Source organism: Anoplopoma fimbria, chromosome 10, assembly GCF_027596085.1.
Source record: "Anoplopoma fimbria isolate UVic2021 breed Golden Eagle Sablefish chromosome 10, Afim_UVic_2022, whole genome shotgun sequence".
NCBI lineage: Eukaryota > Metazoa > Chordata > Actinopteri > Perciformes > Anoplopomatidae > Anoplopoma > Anoplopoma fimbria.
Genome location: NC_072458.1, coordinates 1,672,501 through 1,692,243, shown reverse-complemented (window position 1 = coordinate 1,692,243; position 19,743 = coordinate 1,672,501). Strand labels below are relative to the sequence as shown.

The following is a 19,743-nucleotide window of genomic DNA, read 5'->3' as shown; positions in this document are numbered from 1 at the left end:
TATTAAAATAAATAGAAGCCATAACCTTCTGTAAAGTAAAAAAAGTAAAAACCCCGACTTGAGGCTGCTGCTCATTGACGCTGGGACGTCCCATTCCAGAAGGACTGGAAAGTGGGGTGAGAGCGAGAAACTGGGTCTCACCCGCCCACCCAGTCTGCCCAGTCTGCCCAGTGTCCCGTCACGTTGTGTGTGTGTGTGTGTGTGTGTGTGTGTGTGTGTGTGTGACTCTGGCCGGTCCTATGGGTCCAGCAGCACCACGCATGCCGTCCCGGTGTCTCAGACCCCGCCCCCTCCCTCCGTACGGGACCGCAATGATTTAGAAGTTCAGGAATCCCACGTGACGTCACCGCGGGGTGATGTAATGTTCTGTAAATAGAACGTATTGTAATCTCGCTCCAGTCCAACGTGGTTCCTCTCCGGAGCGCCGCTCGTAGGTAAGCCTCTCCGCGATTTTTTAAACTTTCATTCACAAAACTTTTTTAACTCCACAGCAACTGACGAGTGGCTGGATTATATCTTTCCACCGTTTTCTTTACTGGTTGTTTTTTTTTTTTTTTTTTTTTTTTTTTTTTTTTTTTTTTTTTTTTTTTTTAAACTGGGAAAAAGTTAAGAGGGTGAAGTTCTGTGGCTGTAAACTGTCCCGGTGAAGTCTCATCACAAGGCGGACGAGGGTTGAGTTGTGTGTTTGGGGGTGTGACAGCTCTCTCCTTACAGCTGGGCTTGTTTATGAGCAGGTTGCTTATGTGCAGCGGTATAGAGAGGAACACACCGGCATGTTGCTTTAGACGCACTGACCACACTGACCACACTGACCGGTTCTATTTGCCGGTCCAGAGCCGCCGCCGCCTAATTTGAGTTGAATGAGCTCCAAACCGGGAGGGGGGGGCGACCGGTTGGATTTTATTTTACATTCATCCACCAAACATGGCAACTTTGAGCAGTAGCAGGTAAAGTTGGCTCTTTTATTTTTTTTATTTTTATTTTTTTTGAAGCTGGATATTGTAGATGATTCACTAGCAGGTGGTTTTTTTTAAAAAAAAGTTGTGACTGCATTATGTCATCCATCACAAGTGTAGAAGGGAAGCGGGGAAAAGTCTTGAATGATTCAGTTGAACCACGGATAGATAAAGTAAAACATTAAAATCAACAACAAAATCAGTAATCCGTTTAACATTGGCAACATGTTGTCCGATCTGGTGTGGGATTTATGTATTAGGGATGACGTCATTCTGCATTGATGTAATCGCTCTGACAGAAGGTTTTGCTGAAAACGTGCTGAGTCTGCTCCTCTTGTACAAGTGCTGCTGAAAGGAGGACAAAGAAGTAAAAAAAAGTGTTGAATATAAATATGATTATCATCATCCAGGGTATCAATGTATTTTTCTCTAAAATATCTCATCATGTAGCCTAATATTGTTGCTCCAAGACACTGTTAAAGGGCATAAAAATCAAAATGCAAACTGTAAAAGCTTCTATATTTTTCAACTGACATAGTGAATTATCCAGCCGTCTATCTACAGTTGTGGACACCTGTTTGTTTGTTCCATATTGTAATACACACACACACAAACGCAAGCACACACACACTCACACACCTATGAAGTCACCCCTACTGGAGGGGGTAGGAAAATGGGGGCTGAGGCAGGTTCAAACCTGTCAGGAGAAGGCCTTCAGTGCAGCCCTCCCTCTGCCTCCTCCCACCCTCATTCCTTCTCTCCTCCATTCATTGTATCCTCCTCCTTCTCTCTCTCTCTCTCTCTCTCTCTCTCTCTCTCTCTCTCACACTGCCACTTGCCCTTTCCATTCCTCTCTCCATCACCCTAATGTCACCCAGCAACCCCCTCATGCCTCTCCCCGCCCCGACACACTTTCCATTTCTTATGGAAGCATGTACTTTTGCCCTCTCTCTCTCTCTCTCTCTCTCTCTCTCTCTTCTCTCACTCTTTCCCATAACATCAGGACCCACTTTACTGTCTTCTCAGCGCTTTCTGCTCACGCAAACCCAAAGTTCGCTTGAGGGGAGAGCAAAGCATGTGTGCACCTGTGAATAAGTGTCCTATCTCATCGCCGTCATCAGCACCTTTGACATTTCTGGATTTACTACTTCCTCCTCCCAGCAGTTATCAGTAAACATGTACCATAGGGGAATGAAACGTCTAGCGAGGGTCACCCTGTTGACCTCTCTACAAAGTGTGTGAACCTTGTTTGGTGACACACAGCCCAGAGGAATGCCTGAGGCCGGAGAGTTGAATACTTCTTCCTTTGCTCTCAGTGGAAAATGAGCGGTCAGTGTCAGTCCTACGTTAAATAAGTCATAATTACCCCCCATCACTGGCTTAATATGTCCACGGAGGACCTGAGAGGGTCAAACCTGGGTTAGCGCAGCATGTGGGTTTATCATTGTTCTCTACTCTTTGTTTGTGTTGATATTTTTACCCTATGATGACTTTATTTTTATGTCATGCATGGCAAGTATGTATCCTGTCATGACACTCGTATTATTAGCTGAGGCCCTGATGAAAGCCTAATAGCACTCCACTAAGCACTATACCACATAATAACCATGAAAAGTAGAGATCATGGTGCCGTAAGGCTTCGGTTCCCTTTCTGGTGCGTACATGTTATTAGTCATGAGTAATGAATAGTTACGAAAAAAAAAACCAGATTGTATTTATTCCTAATAAGAATGACTACCTGCAGTATGCAGCAATACTGTTGCACTCCCGCTGGCACCAAAGGGATCATTTCCCCAGAGATAATGTTGTGTTTCTGTGTGAAACATCCGTCATCTGTGGCATCTACCTCCTTACACAACGCTTCCACGATAAAGATGTGATAATGGGAGGATAACTGTATCATACGAGCTCAGTGTGTGATTTATCTAAGGGCACTCTCTGTGTAATTAAAGATACAGCACCACAAGCTGCCTGCTGAATCATATCATCATACAGTAACTGAGATACAGCAGCGCTTTACATACTGTACAGTTATGACGAGGATGCATGTTAAATTGTTGTTCTTGCTTCTTCTGTTTTCTTAGGCTTGTGTATGACATGAATGACAAACAGGACAGGCCTTATGTGTGCGGCGCCCCAGGCTGCTCTCAGGTCAGTTGGATACAGAGTGTGTGTGTGTGTGTGTGTGTGTGTGTGTTACAGCTACACCGTAGCAGCTTTAATGACTCTTTGTTTTTACAGGATAATATATGATGATTATTATTATCAAATTAGATTATTAATTCTGACAGAATAAAGTAATTTATTGTAGGTGACATAACATGCTTTAATGTCACAGAAAGCCATATGATTATTAATTGTGGACACAAAGTATTTACAGGTTGATAATAATAAGATTTTCAAGGTGAAAGATTAATGATTTAATTTGTCACATGAAATGCAAAGTGACCTACACTCAAGACTTTGCTAAAAAAGGCTTGTGTGCAATAAATACCTATAATAAAAGTTAAAAAACAATGACCATTACAAATATATTTTTTTATTTGTTTATCACGGGGAGTGATAAATATTCCCGGATAGTCACCTGACTTCAGATCATTTTGGATGATTACTCAGCTATAAGAGGCGTCAGCTGATTTAACTCCTCATCCCATGTGTCATGTCATGCAGCTGCACGCATCCCTTCATATCTTTCTCACTCTGTCGGTGTGCTGCAGCGTTTCCAGGTAGAGGAGCATCTGATCATCCACGGCCGCAAGCATGAGATGTCCCTCAAGTTCTCCTCCATCAAGACGGATACGGCTTTCACAGGTGAGAGAGCCCAAAATAAACCACGTCAAAGAAAGTAAAACATTTTGGCCTGTCCTCTCTCCCACATCCACCAAGAGCCGATATTTGAGTTTTGGTATCCCCTTATCTCCCCATAACCATGAATAATCTTCCTAATTTTTATCACTTCTTAGACGTGCTGTATGTCACTCCGTTCAGCTGTTGTCTGGCTGCATGTGTGTGTGTGTGTGTGTGTGTGTGTGTGTGTGATGACCTCTTTTCAGGACCAGTGCTTGATGAAAAAATTATGACGCTAGTTATACAGTATGAAAGCAGATAAGCTCGTTGCAGGCTTCTTTCCCTCAGATAGTCTGTGCTGTGAAACAGAGCCGCTCATGTTGCAACATGCACCGTATTCTCCATCAGATTAGACAGAACGCTGATAACACCATCAGTGAAAACTGACTTTGATTTAAAAACACAGGGAGGAGGGGTGAAGGGGTCAGCAAAAAGATTTTACTCTTTTCATATATTTTACTCTTGTATATCTATATTTATATACAATGCGAGGTCATTTTAAAATTGGGTATATGTAACCAAATGCTTGTTGATATCTCAGTATTTTACTGCGTGAACCTTGGTTTGCCAATAACACTAGTTTGCTAAGTAACTGCACAAATATTTACCAATATCAGATGGACCCTTAGTAACAGTGGCTTACACACAGCAAATATACCGCAGTGGAGCATATCATTTTTCTTGATTAATCCAAATATTATTTTGTCAGTTAAATGTCACAAAATACCAAAATAAGTCAAAAGTAGTAAAAAGTAAATTCCCAGAGCCCAAGGTGACTTCCTTAAATAGCTTCTTTTTCCCCCCCCAACTAACACTCCAAAACGCAAAGATAATAAGTTTACCATCAAAAAATACAGAGAAAAGCAGCAAATAATCACATTTGACAAGCTGGAACCAGAAAAAAATGAATAATGATCAAATAATTATGATTTTTAATCATTTTTATTTATAAATGCCCTCATCTTCTTCCTCTATTTATTATAGAAAAGGGCTCGGTCCTGTTTTCTAATGAGCGGCTAACCAGACAATTATTTAATTATCATGGTATTTAATGGGGAGAGGTTGTGCCCTATGAAAGTCTAAATGCTTTTTGTTATTGCAGAAAAATGACTCTCCAAAACCAGAGTTAAAGTATATGTGTGCACCCCAGGCAACAACAAATTATTAATGCTGTGGTTCTTTTCTCCACTGAGACATTAAATGAAACATCTATTTAAAGGCAAAAATATTTTTTTTGCCTTTAATATACTAATCCAGTTGTAGGTCACATATTAAAGCTTCTACAATGCAGTGCATGGCGAGTAACTTGACTAGGCAAGCATTTTGTCTATTGCACCACCACGGTCCAGTCTCATGATCATAACACTGTCACGTGACAATGTCTGTAACCATGGAAACAGCTGTCCATCTGTACATAAACATGAGCATGGCATCTAACCTCTGCAGACTCTCCCTCTGGTCTCTCTCTCTCTCTCTCTCTATGTCCTGTAGCCTGTCACGCCTCCTGCAGGAAATCTCATGTCAAAACAAAGAGCCCAGCTGACCTTTGACCCCTGCATGTTTAGACGGCTCAAAGAGACAGACTGATGTTATCACAGAGAGAGACAGAGAGAACGGCTGAGAGGAGACTTGGTTCCTCTCTCGCCATTGTAGCTTGGACGACAGTCGATTTAGAAAAACAAATAAGCTAAAACAGGACAGACTTTTGTGTCAAAAGCTCAGAGATACATGACTGTCTACTTATTTTTTAAACCTTTCTCTCCTCTTTTGTTTATTTATTTGCATGTAATCCAGACCAGACTCCGACGCCAACCCGATTTCTGCAGAACTGTGAAGAGGTTGGTCTGTTCAAGGAGATAGAGGAAGAGTTTCTTCAAGCACAAGAAGAAGAGAAGAGCAAACAGGTACATTTTACACAAAAAAAAGAAAACCAAAGTTAAGCAGAATTTAAAATCTTTTGGCTATTTCTGGCTCAGGTTAGCATTTTGAGTGACACTTGAGTGTGAGGGAGATTAAAGCAGTCAGACCCAATTAGACGACTGCAGATATCTGACCTGCTGCGGGGAAAGAAAAACCAGGCGATCACATTCTCCCCCTGTAAATTAAACAGCCAGACATCAAACACACAAGGACACGCAGACACACACACACACACACACACACACACACACACACACACACACACACACACACACACACACACACACACACACACACACACACACACACACACACACACACATCAACATCGCTTCAGATCACAATACACACACCAACTCAAAGTAGATACTGCAAGTCCAAAAAAGGTCCCGTCTGATTTTTGCTCCGGCTTCTCCCCCTACAGAGGCTTTCTCATAATGGGCCGCCCTGTATGAACCAGCAGCAGCTCAAACCCCAGCTTCAGCTCCAGCACCCACCCCAACCTCAGCACCCACAACCGCAGCCACCGCTGCACCATCCTCAGACCCATCCCCTGCAGCACCCACATTCTCATGGCCCCATGATGGGCCCCAGTTGCAGCCTGGCTGCCCAGCAAGCTCTGTCGTCCTCGCAGTCTGGTTCAGTCATCACCCAGGCTCCTTCCACCCTCACACACTCGGGGTGAGTACCGCTGCACACTCACACACCTGGGAGGCACTCATACAAACATACAGGACAGATTTCCCTATGTATCCATGCAGCTGCTCTTATTCCTTCATCACACACACACACATATTTCCTTTTAATGTTGCCTTTCTCTCACTCTTTCTTCCTCTCCTTTACTCTGTCTCGCCCATCCTGTTTTAGAAGTATTATAACTCATTCTGTCTGGTGGAGACTGGCATTTCCACCCTGCATAATTTATCACTGCACTAATGAACTGAGAGAAAGGAGGGGGAAAAAAAAAATCAAACATCAATTTACTGAGAGAACAAAGTCGTAGCAAAAGAGATGGAGAACCGCTGCACAACACCCACTCAAACCCACTGACACTACCCACCCTGCCACCCAAATACCGCCTCTGTTATGTCTGTTAAGACTCAGAACCAGACTGGAGTCTCTCAGTGCCTGGGCAGCTTCCATGGCTCCCTGGTTATCAGAGTTCCTGTCTTTTATCTGACCGGCTCCCACCAACTGCTTTCCCTCCTCCTGACATTTCAATATGGATTTGGATTTACGTCATACATATACTGTGGGTTTAATGAAAAACGTCACACCAATTTTAATTGGAGCATGCTGTTTGATGTGAAAGATAGTACTGTAATATTTTAGGTGTGTCAAATTTAAAATGATTTACTTGTTCACAGATTTAAATGACTTCAGGCCATGAAAATTGTAATGTTGTAGTTGATAATACAAGCAACTGTTAAACTGTAAAATGAGGATGACTGATTTAGTGTAGATTACATTTGTAACATTTATACAGTACAGTTTTACACTAATGTGCAAATTTGGTAACAGCTATAGTATATCTAAATTTATTAGTTAGACTATCAATGTCAACATGTCTGGGACTGGATTCAATTAATCAAATTATAAGTATGTTTAAGTTATGGTCAATAAAAAAAAAGCATAACACAAAATAGAATAAAGCCAAAACACAAACAGAAAGAAATGTTTATTGCTTAAAACTAAACCTAAACTTCCTTCAGCACCTCCTTTTGCACTGCCACATTTATTTGCTAAATGTCATTCTTTATAGTAAGTTTTTCTTTCTTTCTTTGTCTACTAATAGTGATGGCGTAATGAATTAGAAGTGGCAGTTTCATTATTACATTTGTGACACTTTGGCAAATGTTTGTTGGACATTTACTGTCCTTATAGTAGAGTGGACACTAGAAAAAGGAAAAAAGAGAGAGAGAGAGAGAGAGAGAGAGAGAGAGAGAGAGAGAGAGAGAGAGAGAGAGAGAGAGCGACATGCAACAAATGTTTCTCTTCGGAAATCGGGGGGCGTTGCATATACACGTTCAGATCACCAGCACACCTCTCATTTGTAGCACTTAATTGATTAATACTTTGGAGACTAAGGAGGAATTTTTAAAGCCCTCTGTTATCCTGAAATAACAGAAAGTTTAGGAGATAAAAGCCTGCAACACTTATAGTAGATAAACAAAGTCTCTGTCACATATCTGCAGTTGATTTGTTGAAAAGAGGTACCAAAAGTGAGTCAAAGACATAATAAGCTCCAAACATCTGTCCGGGATCAGACAGGACCGGACAGGACAGTGGGTAGTGAGCCGGCAGTTGATTATGGTACATAAATGGGTGCCAGCTGAATCCAGACAGCATGTTAGTCAGGGAAACCAGCTAAGTGTTTCTATATGAACCGTGGATCATGTGTCTGACTGTTTCCCCTCGTGTTTACGACCGGTTTCCATAGCGACCTGGTCTCTGAGAGTCTGGCTGTTGGCCCGGTAGAGCTGTTGTGGTTACGTTAGGAAATGCTGTTTTGGTTTGTCTGTACTTTGTTGTATGTTAAACGGGCCGCTTACCCGAGATTCAGTGATGACATCATTGCCGATGACCTCAGCACGGCCACGCAGGCCCACGCCGTCCGATTGGCTGAGAGCCAGAGTGGTTAGGTCAGCACATGGCACCCCGGGTCTCTACGTCCCCCGCTGTGATCCCGGAGCGTCTCTCCTCCCTCCCAAGCTGTCACTTTTTTTTCAAAATCTCTGTTTTCTTTCACGTTTTTCACCTCATAAAAGTTTCCATTGGCCTCACCTCAAACCTCTGCTTATGCCTTTTTTGCTCACATACAATAACATTTAGATTTTTTCTTCCCTTCAGCGGATGCTTTTGTCCAGATTTTAAGTGTTGGTTCAAACAGATTACAAAAGAGCATATCTTCTCCTTGACTTCTAGTGGTTTGTTGCTAAGATTTGAATTGCCCACATTTCCACCTCTGAGATTTCTTCCTCCACTCTATGTTGCCAGATTTGACTGACACCAAATAGCCCAATAAGAAACTTAAACCTACCTTTTTTTCTTTTCTCCCTTTCTCACATAGGGTGTAATGACATTTTGTTAAAATAACACACACACACACGTACACAAAGCTTGGTTGCAAATGTACCTGCAACTCAAGACCACATTAAACACTTAATCTCAGATCATCCACGTTAAATTCTGTGACAGAGTACAAGTACAAGAAGAAAAATTAAGCATTCAGTCCTATAACATACCTCATTAGACATATTCTGTTCTAATGGTATACATTTAGGCACACTCAAAACCACCAGTTACAATAATGAGAAAATATATCCTTTACATTTAACGGATATAACAGACGTGAACAGATAAAACTGATTTTACAAGCATTTTATCACAGAGGTATGAAAGATTAATAATCTTTACAACATAAGAATAAACTGCCAGATTCAACTGCCCAAATTATACATAAAGTAATCCCTACATTTTCACAAACTGCCTACAACCATTTTTACTAGGTTGTCAGTATGGTGGGGGGGATTAGAATTAAGATTGTGGGGCTCACAGTGTGGAAAAATGACTTTTGAAAACGGAAACAACTCTTTCCAGTAACAGATGTCCCTATTATTCTGGATAATCCGCAGAACAATAGTTTTTGTAGGGACTACTTTTTCAGCAGGAAGTAGTTACAATTAAAAAATGTTCACAGTGAGGTCTGTGGGTTATTTAGGGTAACTGCAACATTGTTCCTGTAAAGGCACACAGCAAGAAATTGAACTTTAACGATTTTTGAGCACCACAAGTAAAATTCAAATCACCTCCATTGCATTGGAGCTGAGGCAGAAATATATTAGAAAGATATTTCAATGACTATCTCCCATAATAAGTCCTTGATAAAAATAGCTCAGGTCAGTGACAGATCAAGTCTTTTAGTAGTAGATTTGAACATAATTCCTCTTCTATCAGCCTGTTGATTTATACAATCCATAGCTAACACATTGATCTTTTTTGACCATCTATCTCACCCTCACCTCAATCTGCCATTAAAGCTATAAATGTTTCAACTTGCACCTCTCTCTGAACTTGATTAGTGAAACTTTAGCTGTGGATATCTCTCTGGATTGACCCGTCTCTCTCTCTCTCTCTCTCTCTCTCTCTCTCTCTTCTCTCTCTTTGTGGCTGACCACAGGCCAGTTCCCGGGTCGCTGTCGTCCCTCCTCCACATGCGGAACAGACACAGACAACCGCTGCCAGCCTCCTTACCTGGCACCCTGCCAGACCCCGCCATGCAAGGGGCATCTGCTCAGCACATGCCTGTAAGTACTGGAGACTGGCTACTCACACATTTGCATTCAAACACACGTGCATTATGATTTATAGATGCAGGTATAGTGGCCAAAGTGGTCAAGAAGGTTAGAAATATTCATGGCTGACAGAAAAAAATCACTTCACTCTCGTGTATGAATTAATCAAGTGTCAAACTTGCAAATGGATATGACCTTGTGGGGAACTCTTATAATATAATTATGTATGTTATGTATGTGCTATAGATTTTTCTTGTCAGACGTTGAAAGGTTATTTTTGTGTCAATTTCTTTCCTTCTTCAGATAGAGAAGCAGATGTCGTGTGTAATGGGTATACCAGGTCCAGGACACAACCCCTGCAGTTCCCCGCCCCAGGTACTGACCACACACCTTCTTACTGTATGCCATTGTTTAGGGACTAAAGCTGATTTGTAAGTTGCAGTTTTAAAGGAATAGTTTGACATTTTGGGAAACACAGTTTTTCACTTTCTGAAAGGGATGTGGATGAAGATTAGTACCAATGTCATGTTTGTATGGTAAGTATGAAGCTATAACCAGCAGATGGTTAGCTTAGCTTAGCATTAAGACTGGAAACAGGGGGATACAGCTAGCCTGTCTCTGTCCAACAGCAACAAAGCGCATCTACTAGCACCTATAAAGCTCACTAGTTTACATTTAAAATTGCATTTCATTTAATTTTTTATTTAAAAATTACAATTTGTCGTTTTATAAGGGCAGGACTATTTCTTGGTTGGGAGCAGTCGCTGACAGCCTGGCAACTGCTCAAAACATTTAAATATTAATTAATATGGAAAATATTACATTTTTATAAAAAAACGTTATACTTTTGTATAGATTCCACATGCTTATTAGAGTCCTTTAAAGGTGCTGGTAGGTCATTTTTGTTATCTTTTGACAGAACCAGACTCACAGTTTTCTTGTGTTTCCAGTCTTTATGCTAAACTAAGATTACCGTCTGCGGGCTGTAGCTTCATATTTGATTTATATTTAACAGTCGGGATTGGTAGCAATCATCAAACTATTCCTTTGAGTTGTTAATGATTTTACTATTCTCATCTCTATTCTGGAATTAAAGCCATAAAACACTCTCTGCTTCATATTCTGCCTTTGGCTTATTGCTTTCTAATCAGGATAGACAGGAAACAGTGTAATTCTACACTTTAAAACACACATGTACCCCCCCACACACACACAACAGTTCCGCACCACAGGAAGTCACAATCTACATGCTCTCCCTGGCTTTTTCTTGGTTGTTTTTATTTCCCTTGTGTCAACATGCTCTCAATCTCCCCCCTTGTAAATTTTACATTTTCCTCTTTCTAGGTGCATGTAGTATGAATTGTTAAATATGTGTGCTATCAAAAGCAACTTCAAAAGGGAAAACTGTGAAATCGCATTGCATCCACACAAACACACACACACACACACACACACACACACACACACACACACACACACACACACACACACACACACACACACACACACACACACACACACACACACACACAGGTTATGACTTCATGTGCAGAGCTTGTATATAGAGTGGCAAATGAAAAGTGGTTTCAGGTTTCAGAGCTGCTCAGGTCGCAGGTTCATATTTGAACCTCTCTTCTTCGAGCACACACACACTTCTCTTCCATACCGAGTCCATTTGATTCTATTGTAATTTAGTCTCGCCAGGTGTTGTGTTTAGCATTTGGAGGGTGTGAAACAGGACTCCGCTTCTGCACAGCCACAGAGGGTGTATTAACATGCCTCCCTATGTACAGTAACTCCACACTCAGCTGAAGTGGAAAAGTAAACGTTTAACAAGTGGATCAGTGTTTCATGTACAGTTCTGTGTCTTCATTCACTGATCCCTCCAGACAGAAATATCAACGTGGTGTGTCATCCGGGCCAAGGAGACCCATGATGTAACCACAGGCCCCAGTGTCAGGGTGTTTCTATGTAGTAAACAGAGCTGAACTACTCGTGTCCCGTCCTGTTCAGTGTGTGTGTGTGTGTGTGTGTGTGTGTGTGGCTGTGTGCGTGTGTGTGTGTGTGTGTGTGTGTGTGTGTGTGTGTGTGTGTGTGTGTGTGTGTGTGTGTGTGTGTGTGTGTGTGTGTGTGTGTTTGACTGGCAGCCTGGCTGGCTGGCTGGCAAAGCTGGCACAGACAGCTCGGTGACCTCATCCTTGGCACCGGCTAAATGTGCTCCCTTTTTTTCGTTGTTGAATGGTTGAAGGGGGGGAGGGGGAAAAAAAAATCTGCTTCTTCTCTTAAAGAATTATTGTGTAACAGGGAACAGATAGCAATATGGTCAGTGAGGGGGGGGGGGGGGGGGGGGGGGGGGTGATGTCATGCTCTAAACATGACCTCTCCCTCCCCGCGTCTCCTCTGCTGAGTGTAGGAGAAAGGTGAGATGAGGTTTAATTTAGCTCTTACAGTCTGTTTAGTCAGTTGATACGTGGGAATGATAAAGTGCGAAGGTATCAAGCTGCAGACTGCAGCATTTATTGGAACACATTATCCCTCTTATCTACAGTTGTTTTCACGGTTGGGGATAATTAGGAGAAAAGGCGACGATGGGCTAAGTGGGAGCCTGCGGCTAACAGCAGTTATAGTTTTTATTTTGAGACATTTTGCCACGTAGAGTAAGGATACTGTGGCCGGCACTGTAAGTAAGGTAGATTATCTGCTGTTACCAATTTAGCCGGTGTTGGGGGTCAAACGCCACACCCGGTATGAGAGAGACGGAAAATGTTTATGTATATCCTCAAGCTCTTCATGTATAGTGTTTAGATTAACACATATCAAATCAAGGGTGTTTTTTTATTTTTTTATCCCTGGGTACAAAGTGTTCAGACATACTGTATGTGGAAATAAGGTTATGTTTCTCAATTGACGCTCTTTAAAGTATTTGGAAGTAATAAATGTGATGAATGTTACAACTAAATATGTGATATATTTCTGTGCAATCTTACCCAGTGGATTTATTCAAAGGACTGACTGTCCAGAAAATGATTGTATGTTTATAACAAACTCAGAGTCAGTTGAGGTAAGGGGGTCTCCAGTTGCCAGGGCTTTAGGTGTAATGTTGTAGAGTGGGAGTGAGGAGAGAAGGGTAAAGGCCTTGAGGAAGGGAGATTTGTAATGAAAATGCATCTTCATCCAGGCTAAAGGAGTTGCCAAATCCATTTTTTCTCAGTGCATCAAAAAGATAAGATAATGCTTATGTCAGAGGCCATTTAATGCTCAGAATACAAATAGTCATAATAGGACACACATTAGAAAATGATTCAACCGGGCGATAGAACTGTAGTGAGCAGGAAGTGTGGCATCTTTGCCCTTCTTTAATAATATACATACATGGGCCTGTAGACAGAGGTTAGAGGAATATCTTTGTAAATAGAGTCCTCAATTATGTTAGTAGGAATTGTGTTAAAATCTCGAGTGTCCAATAGAACTCAACTCCAAATGCATCTAGGCCCAAGTGATCTTAATTTCATTTGTACACAAAAGAAAAACTTTCACTAATGTTTAGCAACTAAATTTCACTTGCCATAAATAGTATTTAAGAAATGACTTTTTATCAATAACCAGCTCCTATCCAGTGTCAGTAGGGCCCTACACATCCCAGCTTGCAATTAGTTCACCCGCCTGGTTGTAAATTGGTTGTCTGTAACATTCCTCGAAGCCATAATAACCTCAGAAGGAATGTGCAGTTTGAATGAGAGGATGTGGAAATGCACAATATATAATGAGAGTGTCAATGACTGAGGCTCCCCTGTGTTCCATCTTTCTTAAAGAAATTACATATTGGAATTTACATTGCACATTTGTAATGTACAACTCTGTCTCTGGCTCACAGCCTTTTGAAATGTAGAAAAAAAAAAAAAAAAAAAAACTTTAGAGATTGCCCTTATGGATGCACAAGTGGTGAAATGAATTCAAATGTGTACATCAACTGGACATTCTATATAAAGGCTGTCACTGTGGTTATTTCTATCTAGTACTTAATGTTTTATGCAAATTCAGATGCTTTGTACAGTACATCAAATGTATTTTAATATCATATTTGAACTTTTCATCTCCTCTCAGAGATCCAAACAGGCTCTCAGCCATCATTTCCAACAGCACCACCCATCAATGGTCGCCATCAACAACCCTGTGACATCCATGGGTCATATGATGGAGATGATGTCGCAGCGTCAACAGGCACCTCCACTACAACACCACCACCATCATCCTCATCATCATCCCCAGCTTCAAACTCCACCCCTCACCTTCCAGCAGCGATGCCATGCTTCACCTCCGCAGAATCTGGGAAGCACCCACGGCCACCACGCTCAGGGTCACCAGGCCCCGCCCACCCATCTGCACCAGGGCTCGCCTCCTGCACCACCCATGTCTCTTCCAGCACAGGTACATATGATTTATATATTAACTGATCAGCTCAGTGACCATTCACCTATGACTTCACATTTCTGCCTTCAGGCACAGTGAGGTTACTTTTAAGATGTTTGGTTTTTTTTGCTTGTAGTTATCACCAGTTGCACAGCAGATGCAGCCCTCCCATCCATCCCACTCCCAGCATGCAGTGCAGGCAGGTAGCAGCTGCAGCAGTGGAAGCGGTGGAAGCGGTGGAAGCGGTGGAAGCGGCAGCGGCAGTGGCGGCAACCGTCGCAGGAGGTCGGCGGATCAGGACCCTGACGAGCGCAGGCAGAAGTTTCTGGAGCGTAACCGGGCTGCAGCCACCCGCTGCCGGCAGAAGAGGAAGGTGTGGGTGTCGTCGCTGGAGAAGAAAGCCGAGGAGTTGACGCACACAAACCTGCAGCTACAGGTGGGACACGCTCTGAACACACACAAGCACGCACAATCTACACTTCAAGGATACTTAGTGTTTTTTTTTTTCTGCCTGCTCCCAGAACGAGGTGACTTCCTTGAGGTCAGAGGTGGGTCAACTGAAGCAGATTCTGCTCACCCATAAGGACTGTCCCGTCACCGCCCGGCAGAGAGAGGCACAGGGGTACCCCAGTGAGTAAACCCCCCCCACCCTGCACTTCCTCTCTAGAAATCTCACCAGCTTTGCCAGATGCCTGACACCAATCATCTCCATCCACCACAGATGGTATAATGCAGATACCTTAAGCCTTGTAGGGGTATCTCCATGATTACATTTTGTCATGTTATGGCGAGCCACCCCTCAGCACACACAGGGACCTTAAACTGTATCTCACAGAGTGCAACCAAACAGCACTTAAGACTCTGCTTTTAACCCCATTCTCCAAATATTGGTACATGCACTTTTATTCCTATATGGAGAGGCAATCAGGGGAAAGCGCTGCACTCTTAACCTCCATTTAAAGGAATGCATTTTTCATTTTTATTCTCTTACTCATTCAATGAAACAGACCTTTACGGTATTTTAAATACTCTAGAGCAGTGGTTCCCAACCTTGAGGTCCGGATTCATCGAGTCGTAAGATCATTTCCCAGGGTTGCCAGATGGTTTTGGAGAAACACATAAAATGACATATTAAAGATAAAGATGGAATCACATGTTTGAGACTGGGGAATGTTTTTTACATTACATCGCCTGTACCAGTGATATAATTTGCCTTATAATAGATTTCATTGGGTGTTTGAAAAGTGGGACTGCACATTAGTTCCTGACCAGGGATTTCCAGCGGGTCAGGGGGAAAGAAAAAGTCACGGAGCGCATCGGAACTCCACAGTGCCTGGAGCACATTATGCAACGCCTGGGAGGGTTTTCGACTCAGAAACATTGAGAACCGCCGCTCTAGAGTGCAATGCAATATTCTGGCATTTTGCCTTGCATAAAGTCGCTTGGACCAAAATGCAGACAATGCCCATCTTGCACTCTAGGCAGGCTAAAGTTAATGTCAAACAATAATTGAACCTGTATACGACCTTAAAGGAAAGAAATAATTTCTGCACCTTGTGGCTTAAATGAAAGCAGCCATTATGTTTTAAAGTGTTGAGCTTCAGAGAACAAAAATGGATGCAATATTGGCATGTGTTACTTTCGTATATTTCTATTGTTGTCTTTTTACCTGTATGTACAGTATTCATTTGTTAAAATAAAAAGAGATATTTTCCTTTAATCGGAGCTGTAGTGAGTTTTTCATTCATTCGCATGCACATGCTCACAAACCCCCGCACACAGAACAGACAATCCACGCAGGATCTGTGACTTTGATTGACAGCTGTCTTTGTGTCCAGCTGCAGGGGTGAGCCCAGGCGGAAGTCCCACCCCTGTAGGTCCCGGGTCTCATCTGCAGGCCATCCAACACAACAGCATCTCCACCTCCTCGGCAGCTGGAGGCGAAACAGGTCGCGACCCCAGGCCCGGACGTTAGCCCTCACCACACAGAGGAGGGGATGGGACTGGATGGCTGAATCATAACAGACTGAATTAACTTTCTGTCAAAACTACACTAAAGTCTCACTCAGCTGTGGATCCATGTGTCTTTACATTGTAGATGAAATACTGAACTGGATAGGTGAGTTTATAAATCCATGTGAACACTGAGGTATTTTTCTTTTCTGGTTGGAGAGGAGACCAGAACCACATACTGATACATTTCCATAACAGGTGCAAAAATGACCTTTTCTCTGAAAGCCTTGTTAAAAACTGTGATGGTTACATGGCAACGGGATCCTGTGTTTAATAAGAAAGGGTTTCTGTTCACAGCAATATAACCATTGCGTGCTACCCACTGACTATGCACAGAAACAATCACACATCTTTTCAGTATGTTTTGCTATTATACCTTGCACCAATAAAAAAAGAAAACAGTCCATATTTTAGTTTTATATTTCCAACAGAGCATCTGTGAGAGCACACCGAATGCCTTCTCTTGTCAAAACTATGTATTTTTCTACAAATAATTCATACTAAGACAAAAAATATATATTTTCAGTTTTAGTATTGAACCCACATCTGTTTTGGAAAGTATTGTACAGTATTTCCTTTTTTAAACTGCCCAAAGACACTAAATAACTAAAACTGCACCTTATGTCTCAATCCCTGTCAGTTAATAATAAAAATATTCTGGTATTTCCTTGTTTTTTTTTCTATGATATCATTTTTTTCAGATTTTTTTTCACTATAAACCTGTGGCTGTGAGCAATGGGATTATAGTTATGAATTTGTTTCTGTACATACAGTATGGTCTAGTCTGCCATCTAGTGACTGCTTTTGTAAGTGAAAGTTGACCATAATAACTGGAGTGGTCAGCAAAGCAGATCATAGCCTGTTTTAAGTTTGACCATTACAAAAGACATAAGTATGTCTTAATGTATAAAACACAAAGAATGTTTTAAAAATAGTAATTTATCTTTTATTTAAACGATGAATTTGTTTGGCAGTAAATGAAAAAGTGTCCCAAACTTAAGGACTTGATTTTGGTACCAGCTGTGGAGTCTTCAGTGCATTTTTTTAAAGATGTTTTTTCTCAAAAGGTTTCTTGTGATATGAATATACTTTGCATGCATGCAATTGTGCATCCATATGTGTGTGCATGTGTCTTTGTGCATGTGTGCTTGATTTGGACTGAGTGTGGGAGGCACTCCACCCTGTCTACTCAAACAAAGGGACCTACTTAACTATTGCCAGACCTCGACTTGATGCACATGCAAAAGCAGGATGCACACACACACACACATACACACACACACACTTCTCTCTAACATATTATTGCTATTATCTTCCCCATCCTCACACATTCTTCCGGTCTCCCTCTTAAGCACTAAATATCAGTTGCAGAGGAAAGTATCTCATTAATCGCTTCATATTTGAATAATATTACCAGTCAATAGCAAGTGACCCATTTTGACTTTTAAAAACAGTATCCTAAAACATGTATAGTATCACTCACATGCCAAATGATGCTATCTTTTTGAGTAGCCTGAAAATAATAATATCTGGCCTGCATTTTTACGAATGTATATATAAAATACTCTTTATAAACCCCCCTAGGAATATAATCCCCTTGTTCTTTACTTAATCGGTGGTTTACATAATAGATATTTGAAAGCGACCTATACAGTAATAACATCCGTTATAGAAGTAAATCATCCATCAAGACTCAAATGACAAAATCAATCACATTGTTGGGGATTTTTACTTCTTCATGTAATGCAGATTTATATAAAAAAGTATAAAACATGATAGATGTGATACAAAACAAGTGTTTTTTTTCTCTGCCAACCAGCAGCCATCATTACATACTGTACAAATATGAGACAACGTGATGTCTATGAACTCAACATTAGCACCATAGTTGAAATCAGTGAGCAACCATTCATGCCTACGTACGTACACACAACAAGTTGTCAAGTCGCACATTAAGGAGCACTCGCAGGTGCAAGGAAATGAAAGAGGAAAGGCACAAAGCAGGAAGAGGAAGTCAGAGGGATTGGACTTCCTCTGGTGTCTGAAAAGGCACTGATGAGCTCAGCTGTTCTATTATCAATTTAAAAGTTTTTCTTTTGGTCAAATGAGAAAACCAAGACACAAAATGGTGGGAGTGTTGCCTGAGTTGGTTCACAGCCACAAACACCCATGTTTTTAATATGATACCGAGGTCTGTGAAGAGAGGGGACAAGACCAAAGGTTGCAGCAAAAGCCAATTGACATGTCTTTGTGTTGGAAGTTCAATGGCTCTAGTCAGAAAATCTCTGCATGTTGCCGTCTCTGCGAACACTGTTGCTGTCCAGAAAGCGTTCACAAGGGAACTCAATGAGGTCCCCTTCCTCTAGCGGTGCAAGACGTGCTGGACGGCTGCTCTGGTAGCTGGTGAAGTCAGCGGACACGGAGGCGGACGCCGCGGCGGGACGAAACGGTCGCCGGGTGGAGTACATGTGCCGCACGTGCACGGCCGTCTTCCTCCTCTGCAGCCTCCTCTTCAGGCTCCGCCCCAGCCAGACGCCGCCGATGACAAGCAGCAGCACGGCGTTCCCGGCCAGTGTGGCCACCGTCACCAGCTGGAGGTCAGAGGTCAGCATGCCTCCATGGCTGAACCCCTCGGGGAGAGTGACCAGGCCTGCACAGTGGTCACGTGGTGCAACTTGACACACAGATCCTCCGACTACTCCTTCCACACAGACCATGTAGGTCACATCCGAGGTGAGTTCTCGGAGGGTTACGGAGCGGGCAGCGCCACGGGCGTAGACGTAGCGGGGGAAACGATCCGGGGTGCCAAAGCGGTCGAACAGAATCCGGTAGTGGACTTCATCTAGGCCTGGCCCTAGTCCTGGTGTGTAGCGATGGTGATCCCTGGTGGTCCAGTTGATGGTGACAGTACTGGATGTCACTTGATCCACCGTAACATTGGTGATGAAATGGCGGTTGAAGATACAAGGATCTGTGATTACAGGCTGAGCCGCCTCCTGATCTGACCTCAGAAGATCAAACTTTTCTCCTGACTGGGACAGAGAAGTGGCGGTGAGCACTGGGTTTGGATCAGTGGAGTTCCTATCTTGGTTTCCAGCATGACTTGGTGTGGAAATAGCTGGTGAATCAGTCCTGGAAATGGTATTTGACCTTCGTCTACCTTTGGCACGTTTCCCAGCAGCCTCTGCAGCAGGTCGTGACCTTGGGCTGAGGGGCTCTTTCTTTGATTTCTTTCTCTCCAGGGAAGAAGAAGGTTCTGCCACTGCTAGACCCCCTTGTTCTCCCTGGGTTTCCACCTCCTC

General features: G+C 42.5%; 2 protein-coding genes across 3 annotated transcripts in view; one reads left to right on the top strand and one right to left on the bottom strand.

The window, feature by feature from the left end:
* The first annotated feature begins 358 nt into the window (after positions 1 to 358).
* Positions 359 to 17,130, top strand: creb5a (cAMP responsive element binding protein 5a). 2 transcript variants are annotated; one of them, XM_054606194.1, is made up of 11 exons: positions 359 to 434; positions 3,041 to 3,107; positions 3,674 to 3,767; positions 5,598 to 5,707; positions 6,148 to 6,404; positions 9,904 to 10,030; positions 10,322 to 10,393; positions 14,123 to 14,446; positions 14,565 to 14,864; positions 14,950 to 15,058; positions 16,273 to 17,130. In XM_054606194.1, the coding sequence occupies exons 2-11, from the start codon at positions 3,054 to 3,056 to the stop codon at positions 16,401 to 16,403; spliced, it is 1,578 nt and encodes a 525-aa protein (XP_054462169.1). In that variant the 5' UTR covers positions 359 to 434; positions 3,041 to 3,053; the 3' UTR covers positions 16,404 to 17,130. The 2 variants fall into 2 exon arrangements, with proteins under 2 accessions (XP_054462169.1, XP_054462168.1); XM_054606193.1 differs by having other exon boundaries at positions 16,267 to 17,130.
* Positions 17,131 to 18,168: 1,038 nt separating this feature from the next.
* The window catches only part of tril (TLR4 interactor with leucine-rich repeats), a 3,183-nt gene continuing 1,608 nt past the window's right edge, over positions 18,169 to 19,743 (bottom strand). Inside the window, exon 1 of the mRNA XM_054606447.1 lies at positions 18,169 to 19,743. This exon is cut by the window's right edge and continues 1,608 nt beyond it. Coding sequence (XP_054462422.1) covers positions 18,712 to 19,743 — 1,032 coding nt within the window. The 3' untranslated portion in view covers positions 18,169 to 18,711.

Bases quoted from the DNA above. Each gene is read 5' to 3' on its own strand.
- creb5a (XM_054606193.1), top strand. From the start codon at position 3,054: ATGAATGACAAACAGGACAGGCCTTATGTGTGCGGCGCCCCAGGCTGC. The intron at 3,108-3,673 runs GTCAGTTGGATA...GGTGTGCTGCAG, and splicing joins GCGCCCCAGGCTGCTCTCAG to CGTTTCCAGGTAGAGGAGCA. The intron at 3,768-5,597 runs GTGAGAGAGCCC...CATGTAATCCAG, and splicing joins GACGGATACGGCTTTCACAG to ACCAGACTCCGACGCCAACC.